At 46.3% G+C, this 11,595-nt stretch overlaps 1 protein-coding gene across 5 annotated transcripts in view; it reads left to right on the plus strand.

Annotated features, from left to right (window-relative positions):
• The window catches only part of ZMYND8 (zinc finger MYND-type containing 8), a 106,425-nt gene that overhangs the window by 89,513 nt on the left and 5,317 nt on the right, over window positions 1-11,595 (plus strand). For 3 of the 5 annotated variants that reach the window (XM_018573966.1, XM_018573965.1, XM_018573967.1), the window contains 7 exons: window positions 559-972; window positions 1,383-1,573; window positions 4,129-4,209; window positions 5,084-5,162; window positions 7,060-7,299; window positions 9,311-9,453; window positions 11,422-11,511. In XM_018573966.1, the coding sequence (XP_018429468.1) occupies window positions 559-972; window positions 1,383-1,573; window positions 4,129-4,209; window positions 5,084-5,162; window positions 7,060-7,299; window positions 9,311-9,453; window positions 11,422-11,511 (1,238 nt within the window). Of the gene's footprint in view, window positions 1-558; window positions 973-1,382; window positions 1,574-4,128; window positions 4,210-5,083; window positions 5,163-7,059; window positions 7,300-9,310; window positions 9,491-11,421; window positions 11,512-11,595 lie in introns of those variants that run through there. The other 2 variants (XM_018573969.1, XM_018573968.1) reach the window with 2 other exon arrangements.

The following is an 11,595-nucleotide window of genomic DNA, read 5'->3' on the forward strand; positions in this document are numbered from 1 at the left end:
CACTCACCTCATAGTTCTAGCCAACCTGTGACAATGAGACTGTCACAGGTCGGCTCAGTAGATCGGGAAGTGAGCAAACACATACCGGCGTTCACTCACCTCTCGATCCTGTCACAGCTCTCTGCCGTGACAGGGGAGGGGCTGGATTCCCCCCCCCCCTGCCACTCACGCAGCTGGGCGGATCCCGTCATCTACGTCGGGATCCGCTCCGGCTGCGGCGTCTCAGTATACCGCGAGCTGTAGCTCCCTATATACTGAGCTTTGGGTGACGGGAGGACGCTAGTTTTGTGTCCTCCCGTTACCCTGAGGAGAACTATGGGGAAAAGCCCTGACCCCATAGTTCTCCTTTAAGATTCTCATACTAACCAGCAGAGAGCAGTATATTTTACTACACATACAGCCCCCCTTTTATCTGCCATTTATTTTTGATTATTTGGTAACAGTGAACTGTATTTAAACCGAGACATTTCCCAGTTAGCTGTTCATGTGTTGCAGTTACCTTTCATTGTGTTCATGCTCCATGTGTGCGTCTTCTGACTAATCATTCTTTTTGCGCAGGTAAAGCCTCTACTAATAGCAGTGGCCAGCCGGCCGCGGAGACCCCGATCATGACGCGTTCTGCAGCCCAGGCCGCCCCCGCAGTCGGCGTGACAGTGACCACCAATGCAGTAGCCTCTGCCACCACTCAGGCTGCAGCCACAGGAAGCCCAGTGAAGAAACAGAGACCCCTGCTGCCCAAAGAGACTGTGCCCACAGTGCAGAGGGTGGTATGGAACCCATCCAGTAAGTTCCAGACCTCGTCCCAGAAATGGCATATGCAGAAGGTGCAGAGGCAGCAGCATCAGCAGCAGCAGACGACGACGACACCGACGACGCCGACAACGGCGACAACAACGACGACCCAGCCAAGCACCCCAGCACCACCTCAGTCTCCGCAAGGCACGAGATACCAGACACGGCAGGCTGTTAAAGGTATGAACCGCTGATCTTTTGACCTTCACAGAGGTTGGTACTTTTTCAGCAGGCCCTCATTATAACTACCTTAGTTAGATTCAGCTGTAGTATGTGCTGTAGATCAGCAAGGGGCTCATAGAGGTACAGTCCCCACCTCTGGGAGGTCGGATAGCAAGGATGCTAGGACCTTGTATATGAAAGTATTATTCTGTGCTGACGGCAGCATCCAGTCAGACTACCCATTTATTTATCTTATCTGCCATGCATTTGATTAGTGTGGGCAGGTCAAACAAGGGGTGATCTACAATACCCGAAGCAGCAAATGTTATATATTGTCAGCATTTAGGCCAGTCAGAGTCTTGTACTTTGTAAGATAAAACCATACTGGGTGCCCTGCCTGTTGTCATAAAATCCTCTTGTGATTGTAGCCGTACAGCAGAAGGAAGTCACGATGACCACAACTACGTCCACCATAACTCTGGTGACCAGCGCTCCGCCACTGGCCATGGTGACCACCCCGGGGCAGTCCCAGTCCCTGAGCTCCTCCATCACCAGCGATCTTCCAATTGCCACAGCCTCTGCCGATGTGGCTGCTGACATCGCCAAATACACCAGTAAGGTGAGCTCTACTTGTGACCTCCACTCTATAGGGTGTGCCGCAAACAGGTCCACTTTCTACATAGCTTGACACTTGTATTTGGAGGAGGGGGGCTGAATCATTTCTGGGTTAGATTCAATCAGATTAAAGTCTATGTCAAAACAAAAACTTTTTCCCTTTTTGGCTAGAATGGGGAGCGACTAGAAGATAATTACAGATAAATACCGCTATCCGAGGCTCCATGAGAGAAAAGCTGCAACATGGACACAGGCAGAAATATAAATCTGTTAGAGATTCTGCTTTGTGTTGATGTTAGTTCCCCTCACTTCCTGCCTGGTAAAACATAGTCAGCAGGACAGGAAGTGAGGGTAAATCACAGAGCCCTGGGTAGCAAGAAATAACTAGTAGGAGCTGCCCCTACCTTCAAGAACCCCCTTGTTTTTCCCCCTATCTGTACTCCTCTCCCCTCTCTCTCAGCCCTTATCCCCCATCCCTGTGCCTACTTTTTGGCTCTATACCCCCACCTACGATTTACCTGTTATCCCCTCCCCTCATATTCACAAATCCCCATATAAAAGCGAAAAGGGTTTTTTTTTTCCCCGACATCTCCGGACTAATCATTACCTCACCTATGTGGGAACACTCAACCAGCAAGCTTCTGTCCTGACATGTACAGTGTCGTTTAATAACTTTGCACTTTAATATCTGAACAGAGATTCAAGAATGTCGCCAGCACACCAATATAAAAGTGAAGTTACTCCATTTAATGGCAAGATAATGCCATTCAAATGCAAGTGCTTTTGGGGCCCTTCATCAGGCTCATTTTGAGCTAGATGAAGGGGAGCCTTGCGAGGCTCCGAAAGCACTTGCATTTGAATGGCATTATTTTGCCATTAAATGGAGTAACTTCACTTTTATATTGGTGTGCTGGCGACATTCTTGAATCTGTTACTTCACGGTGCCATGCCGTGGTCATTACAAGCACCCACCTGGACTCTACAGGTCTAAACTCCAACCCGTTAAGGAGTGCAGCAAGATACACCTGTATTTTTTTTTTCTAAAGATACTTTTTTTATTAGGTTTTCAAAATCAACAAGGTTACCAAAAAAAAATCCCAGAGAAGGGAAAACCCGGGTAACATACCCCGTGACAGAGAGAACAAAACAAAAAAAAGGGATCACAATTAGTTTACAGTCTCAGTACACAAGATAAATTATAGCACAAATGCAGAGATCAACATTGTACACATGAGGTCAGGAGGCAAACTTAGAACTCCAGGCCGCATTCTGGATTACAATTACAATCGTGGAGGATCAACTATTGTAGTAGTAGAGGAAAGCCATGGTCCCCAGACACGTTCAAAGCGGTCCGGATTGCCTCCTTTGTGCATAGGTAAGCTTGTAGGACACATCTGTATTGACTTAATATCTGAATATGGACTCCATACAGAAGTTGAGGCATCTTTATTCATAGCATCTATGTTACTTTTCTTTGTATATGTATTGTTTTGTAATCCTTCCCGGTTTTAGTCGATAGAAGTGCCCTCCGCACACCTTACAGCAGTCCTGGCCAACAAAAACGATGGTGCTTGTAGTAACTACCACGGATGGCACCGTGCAAAATGCAGAAGGAAGAGACAGGTCACCAGCACTCAATGATTTGAATAAATATTAGACATGTGCGATTCGTTTCATTCCGAATCGAAATTTGGACGAATATTCGGACATTCGGATGTATCCGAATTCCGAATTACAGATAAAACGAATGCAAACGAATCCGAATTTCTGTTTCCGAAATTCGGTAGCGGTAGTTCGTTCGAACGTTCGTTTCTTTCGTTGGAGCAAAGTGACATTAGAGGAGAAAACATTTTTTCCCCCCTCAAATGTCACTTTGCTGCAAACGAATGAACGAAACGAATAAAAAACGAAACGAACGTTCGAACGAAATACCGCTACCGAATTTCGTCTGAATCAGAATTCCGAATCCGAATTGACTTTCAAACCCGAATCCCGAAAAACGAAATCACACAAATCCGAATTTAAAACGAAACAAATTTTTTGGCAGTGCACATGTCTAATAACTATGTCCTTTTTATTGGACAAAGATGTCACAATGATCAACAAAGCCGACGTTTCGGGGCCGCGCAGGGTCCCTTCCTCAAGGCAGAACGATGTGACCAAATCACATCGTTCTGCCTTGAGGAAGGGACCCTGCGCGGCCCGGAAGCGTCGGCTTTGTTGATCATTGTGACATCTTTGTCCATTAAAAAGGACATATTTATTCAAATCATTGAGTGCTGGTGACCTGTCTCTTCATTTTGTAATCCTTCCCCACTCTGTCCATTACTAAGAAAAGAGTTTTTGCTGGATAAACACTTTAAGATGTCTAAAATAAAATGTTTGGGGGGGGGGGCATTTGCATGGTGTGTTGAATTGTACCCGTTCTGAAGAGATGGGATCCAGGGTACTGTCAGTAAAATGTGATTTGATTTTGCTATATATTGTGTCCTGCAGCCGGGAGCCCCGCTGACTGCGATCAGCTTTAACCTGTAACATGGCGTTCTCCTTGTTTTTTAGATGATGGATGCCATTAAAGGCACGATGACAGAAATCTACAATGACCTGTCTAAAAACACAGCAGGAAGCACCATAGCAGAGGTACGCTGTGTGTATGTGAAGGGAAATGAAGGCGCTTTTAGTGAACATCTATTTTTAGGCACATTTGGACGAGAGCAGCTTTTAATATGGCTGCAGAAGTTTTGTTGGTGCTTTCTCTTATTTTTTGTGATGGTTTTTCATGTGTAAAGATAGCAGAGTTTCCCTGAATAATGTTACTGATCAATATCCAGGAGGCTAATGGACTGCATTGTATGAGAGAGGCCATAAAAGCGCAATTGCTGTGCTATGTTACTAAGCAAGAAGCACAGACTGCATATGTAATATGACTCAGAAAAGCCTTAACCCCATAGTTCTCCTTTAAGGGGTTAATAGGGAGTGAATGTAAAACATAACACATATACGGGATGATATTTTATAGGGTAACAATATCCTTCTATATTATATTATATTCCCTTTTTAAATGACTTGTTTTATGCATTTAAAAGGAGAACTATGAGGTGAGTGCTTTTCAGTAGATCGGGAGGTGAGAGAACACATACCGGCGCTCGCTCACTTCTCAATCCTCTCACTGCAGAGAGCCATGACAGGGGAGGGGCTGGATTCCCCCCTCCGATCCGCCAGCGCTGACTGGCGGAACGGACGGGGGAGGGTACAGCTGGCTCTGCCTCTAGATAGGCAGAGCCAGCTGTCAGTCACGCAGCTGCGGCGTCTCAGTATACCGCGAGCAGCAGCTCCCTATATACTGAGCCTTGGGTGACGGGAGGACGCTAGTTTGTGTCCTCCCATTACCCTAAGGAGAACTATGGGGAAAAGCCCTGACCCCATAGTTCTCCTTTAAAGCGTTCTATGTTGTACCTTCGTTGTACGGCAGCTGGTTTATGACTGCTAACTCAACACCTTGTCCTCATCACAGATCCGCCGATTACGAATCGAGATTGAGAAACTACAGTGGCTTCATCAGCAGGAACTTTCCGAAATGAAGCATAACCTAGGTAAGGAGACAAATGGCTGTCAGGGGGTTCAGATAGCCTGCGTTCTGTAATCTATATTTACATGCTTATAGGAAAGAAGTGCTAGATGGTCCCTATACGCATGGTCCCTATACGTCCTTGTGCGCAGGGACAGGGCGATCTGCACAGGAACTCTCAGTCCACAGAGAAGGATTAATGCAGATTGGGGCCCTAGGCAAGGTGGCATCTCCGGCCCTTTCCCATCCCTTCTATTGACATTGATAAGGATTGCATTAGACACCGAGAACCTGCCCTTGTTCTGAGTTCCTTCTGAGCCTGATGAAGGGGACCTTGTGAGGCCCCAGAAAGTACTTGCCATTGAATGACATTTTTTTTGTCATTAAATGGACTTTTGCTGAACACAGACTGCTTGGTGTGCTGGTGACATCCTTTATATCCACATACTATTCACGGCGCCAACCATGGTCACCACAAGCACCCAGCTGTATTTATTACAGAAAAGGAGTGCAGCAAGATAGATATACTTTTCTGCCACGGCCACCCCAGACATAAACTGCCTGCAAGTACAGCACGCTTTTACACTGTTTTACTTCAGGAGGATGAAGGTTGTAGCTGGACATCTGGCGGGCCCTAGGCTTCTGCCCTGTGAATGGCTCCGGCTCTTCCAGGTCGCATCATACGCGGATAAAACCTGCTAACATTCTGTAGGACGTCTGCAGGAATTATCTGTAGCAGAGAAATGATTTCATCGTAATGGTTAACTTTCAAGACTTTTCAGGACATCTAGCTTCTTCAACTTGCTGGTGGGCTGTCTCATTAAATGATGCATGTTCCTGGAAACAGTTGTGATAGAAGCAATAGACGTTAATGGATTGGGTATAACATTTGTGTTTTTAGTAGCCAGAGCTGTTATAATGTGTTCACTGCCATCTGCTGCTCAAGAATAAGATTGCAGCTTTGTAGAATTAGCTATTAGCTGTCACATTCTATATCTATATCTCAGTGTTGTTACTGGAACAAACCATCGCTGTGTATTATGCTGCGGAGGATTACTCTGCCCTGGAGCTAGGGTAGTAGGTAACACTACAATCCCCAGAAGAATACTGTGTAAATCACCAAACACCGGAAGGCTCGATCACCTTCACTGAAACGGAGCCAAATTATCACAAATACTTTTTTCGTTTAAGTTTATTGCACAGAGTCAAATCATCACAGAGATTCGTTATTTACATATATGTTTATTGCACAGAGATACACCACATATTTGAACATGAAAAATATTTTTTTACAAATAATTTCTGTAATAGCACCATAGTTTGACAATCTGTTTGCAGTCACGGTATTTATGTAGAGGTTATTGACACCAATCATTGTTAATAACATTGTATTTTTACAAGTCACTTGCTATTAGCATTGATTGCATTATAGCGACACAGTTGCATGTTAGAAACAGTTTATGTGTATACACCTTTATTCTAATATCCACTCATTGAATTATTAGCGCTGTATATCCAGTCGAAATATTCTTAGATCGACGGGTTTACAGTACAGCAGCTTTCAATCAATAGTGTGTGATACCTTGATAGGACTCACCGTTTAGAGTTGTCACGGTAGGTCTAAGCCTCACTTTATTTAATTTTATTGTTTAATCACCATTCACTGATTTATGGTACAAAATGTATTGGTATAGGTTCATGCGTTAACTAAGTGAACTCCGTAGCCCTGCTCATCCAGCTAAATAGTTGTAGAGCAGTGGCAGCTGGAAGGGGGCCTTGTCTGGGGCACATAACAGCGTTCTGGTGCCTCACCTTTACTCATATTGTGATAGGGTATTCTTCAATAAGAACATATTTTTGCTTGGGCCGTGGCATGTAATTGTCAGTCTTTGATTCCTAATGCCATTTCTGTCCTGATCTAGAACTCACTATGGCTGAGATGAGGCAAAGTCTGGAGCAGGAGAGGGACCGGCTGATCGCAGAAGTGAAGAAGCAAACGGAGCTCGAGAAACAGCAGGCAGTAGATGAGACAAAGAAGAAACAGTGGTGTGCCAACTGCAAGAAGGAAGCCATTTTCTACTGCTGCTGGAACACCAGCTACTGTGACTATCCCTGCCAGCAAGCCCATTGGCCGGAGCATATGAAGTCTTGCACACAGTCAGGTATGAGGTCATGTGACAGCAGTGCAGGAAGTGACACGATTGTTGGGCCTTTTTCCATAATGCGGATTTAGAATTTTCATTGTGTCCACATGTTTTCCTCTTGTCAAGAAACGAATACACGATGGGTGAAATGTTTGGCACTATATGTGCTATTGTGTACTGATTCATTGTCACTTCATCTAAAGTCCAAAGAACTTTCATGGTCACCGGGGTCAGTGGTTGTGTGAAGGCACCGTCTTATTCCTTGTCTCCATCTTATTCCTTGTCTCCGTCTTATTCCTCGTCTCCATCTTATTCCTCGTCACTGTCCTATTCCTCGTCACCGTCTTATTCCTTATCACCGTCTTATTCCTTGTCACCGTCTTATTCCTTGTCACCGTCTTATTCCTTGTCACCGTCTTATTCCTCGTCACCATCCTATTCCTTGTCACCGTCTTATTCCTCGTCACCATCCTATTCCTTGTCACCGTCTTATTCCTCGTCACCATCTTATTCCTTGTCACCGTCTTATTCCTTATCACCGTCTTATTCCTTGTCACCGTCTTATTCCTTGTCACCGTCTTATTCCTTGTCACCGTCTTATTCCTTAGGGCCTTGTCTGGGGCACATAACAGCGTTCTGGTGCCTCACCTTTACTCATATTGTGATAGGGTATTCTTCAATAAGAACATATTTTTGCTTGGGCCGTGGCATGTAATTGTCAGTCTTTGATTCCTAATGCCATTTCTGTCCTGATCTAGAACTCACTATGGCTGAGATGAGGCAAAGTCTGGAGCAGGAGAGGGACCGGCTGATCGCAGAAGTGAAGAAGCAAACGGAGCTCGAGAAACAGCAGGCAGTAGATGAGACAAAGAAGAAACAGTGGTGTGCCAACTGCAAGAAGGAAGCCATTTTCTACTGCTGCTGGAACACCAGCTACTGTGACTATCCCTGCCAGCAAGCCCATTGGCCGGAGCATATGAAGTCTTGCACACAGTCAGGTATGAGGTCATGTGACAGCAGTGCAGGAAGTGACACGATTGTTGGGCCTTTTTCCATAATGCGGATTTAGAATTTTCATTGTGTCCACATGTTTTCCTCTTGTCAAGAAACGAATACACGATGGGTGAAATGTTTGGCACTATATGTGCTATTGTGTACTGATTCATTGTCACTTCATCTAAAGTCCAAAGAACTTTCATGGTCACCGGGGTCAGTGGTTGTGTGAAGGCACCGTCTTATTCCTTGTCACCATCTTATTCCTTGTCTCCGTCTTATTCCTCGTCTCCGTCTTATTCCTCGTCACCGTCTTATTCCTCGTCACCGTCTTATTCCTTATCACCGTCTTATTCCTTGTCACCGTCTTATTCCTTGTCACCGTCTTATTCCTTGTCACCGTCTTATTCCTCGTCACCGTCTTATTCCTTATCACCGTCTTATTCTTTATCACCGTCTTATTCCTTGTCACCGTCTTATTCCTTATCACCATCCTATTCCTTGTGACTTCCTCAGGCGAGCCCTCCTACTTTTAAGATTTGCAGAATGATGGCTCAGAATGGAAAGCCACAGTGGTGCAGCGTTTACCCAGCGCCACACTTTGGATTGCCAGACAAACACAAAAGGTGGTAGAGTCCAGTCTGATTCATTGGCTATCCTAAAGAAAGAATTGCTTAATCTGGATACATGCCCGGGAAGTGTCATGAATCAAACGTAATATAGGTATAGCTTTGTGACCAGAAGTTACTGGTGCTTGGATGCCCTAGCCAAATTTAGCAGTGTCAGCATGTGTCCATTAACTTGTCAGCAACACTGTGAATTAAGGGTTCTTTACAGGAATATAAGGCCTTTTTTGATGCATTGTATTGATAGAAACCTTGCTCTTTTTTTTATGATGATGATTCATATATTGCTGTAATTGTATCTGACTATTGCAGTATTAAACAGGTGCCCACTTGCAGGCTGTAGTGAAAAGTGATCATTTATTATGTCTAAACGGAAGGAGTTTCTTTTTTTGTGTGTGTTTAATCTGCAGCCACGGTGACGCAGCAAGAAGCTGAGCCGGAGCTCGATAAATCGGCGCAGTCCACAGCCAGCGCCCAGCCTCCGCCCACGGAACCCGCCAGCACGCCCAAAGAGAAGGAGAGCACAACCGACAAGAGCAAAGAGAGTGTCACTGTACGTATCGCTGGTCGATAGCTTGCCCGCCTCCAAAGTGAGTGAAGACAACTCTGTGTGTGCGTGTGTGCGTCTGTCTGTCTGTCTGCAGGGGACAGGAGCTTTATTTTTATTTTGCTTGATGCCGATCTCCCAGAATGCTTCATGTTTTATTTGCCATCCATGCCTTATATACAGTATGTCCCTGACCCAGGGGCTGACTTACCTGCTGTATAGTGCTGTCATATGGGTGCGATCGGCCCTACGTGTCCGTGTTCTGCCTCTGGGTAATGACGAGAAGTCCCGGCCTACTTCTAAATCTGATTGTTATCTAGTGTTGTGATCATAGCTCAGCGGAGGATGAAACATATTTTTCCGGTCTTGGTTAGAGAAAGGAAAGTTGCTGTTGTGTTTTTGCAGTGGTCTGTGTCTCCATTTGGAGATGTCACATCCCTCCCTGTACCTGTGACCAAACAGGAAATAGAGACCTCCTTAAAGGAGAGCTATGGGATAAGTGTTTTTCCCCATAGTTCTCCTTAGGGTAACGGGAGGACACAAACTAGCGTCCTCCCGTTACCCTAAGCTCAGTATATAGGGAGCTACAGCTCGCGGTATACTGAGACGCCGCAGCTGAAGCAGATCCCGACAATTATGTCTGGATCCGCCCAGCTGCGTGAGTGACAGCTGGCTCTGCCTATCTAGAGGCTGAGCCAGCTGTACCCGCCCCCTCCCCCGTCCGTTCCGCCAGTCAGCGCAGGAGGATCGGAGCGGGGAATCCAGCCCCTCCCCTGTTACGGCAGAGAGCCGTGACAGGATCGAGAGGTGAGCGAACGCATCAGGGGGTGGGAAGGGGATCTTGAGAGGCGGCTCATGTCACATCTGACATGTTTCTTAAGGCTGAAATGGGAACTACATTTCCCATCATAGGGCGGGCGGTGCTCAGGTTATTACTGGTAAGCGCCCACATAGCTGCCAATCAAGGATTGTGCAAAAGTTGCATCTGCATGACTTAGATATCGTACCTGTCCACAGAAGGCAGTTCCTCCCTACTACATGGAGGAGGTTATGTTCCGTAGGCAGAAAGTGGCGCTGCCCGATCGCACAATCCGGAAAAACACAAGAATGAAAGGACGCCATTTAAACACTAATGGCTGCCATTTTTGCCTAAGGTAAGGTCACATCTTCACAATGACATTCGATTTCTCCTGGAGTTCAGCTTTAAAGGAGAACTATGAGCGGAGTGATTTTTCACTCATCCTCATAGTTCTGGGCGACGTGTGACAATGAGACTGTCACAGGTCGGCTCAATAGAACGGGAAGTGAGCGAACACATATATCCGAGCTCGCTCACTTCTCGATCATGTCCCTGCAGAGAGCCGTGACTGTCAGGGATTCCCCCCCTCCCCGCTTCGATCCGCCAGCGCTGACTGGCGGAACGGACGGGGGTGGGGGCGGGTACAGCTGGCTCTGCCTCTAGATAGGCAGAGCCAGCTGTCAGTCACGCAGCTGGGTGGATCCAGACAGTAATGTCGGGATCCGTCCCGGCTGCGGCGTCTCAGTATACCGCGAACTGTAGCTCCCTATATACTGAGCTTTGGGTGACGGGAGGACGCTAGTTTATGTCCTCCCGTGACCCTTAGGAGAACTATGGGGAAAAACACTGACCCCCATAGTTCTCCTTTTAATGCTTGATGATAAATAGATGACATTAACCTGACAGAGGCTCATATCTAAGAGTAGAGAGAGTCTATAGGTTCCCCTTATACTTTGCTTGGCCATATGATTGAACGTTGTCCAGATGCTTGTGTGAGACGGGTGCAGAACACCATGTGCAGCTTACCCAGAATCCTCCACTCCTCCGCTAAGCCTCTCTCTGTGAGGCAAAACGCCATTGGTCGGTGCTAGAACACAGACATGTATGGAGCCTGAATCTCACCCTCCGTAGCCCTCAATGTCCTCCATCTAAGGTTCCCTGTGCTGTCCCTGCAGATAGCAACAGGTGTGACAAGCAGCCAGCCCATAAAACTGGTCCACGTGCCTCAGACCACGGCCTTTATCCCAACTACTCAACCCACTATTGTAAGTACCAGCGCTCTCATCTAGTCTGTTGTTGGCATTGAGTAGTAGTGTAGTCGCTCAGTGTCTCCTTTTATTTTCCATGTC

Source organism: Nanorana parkeri, unplaced genomic scaffold (genome assembly GCF_000935625.1).
Source record: "Nanorana parkeri isolate BGI_ZX_2015 unplaced genomic scaffold, ASM93562v1 scaffold2648, whole genome shotgun sequence".
NCBI classification, from domain to species: Eukaryota; Metazoa; Chordata; class Amphibia; order Anura; family Dicroglossidae; genus Nanorana; species Nanorana parkeri.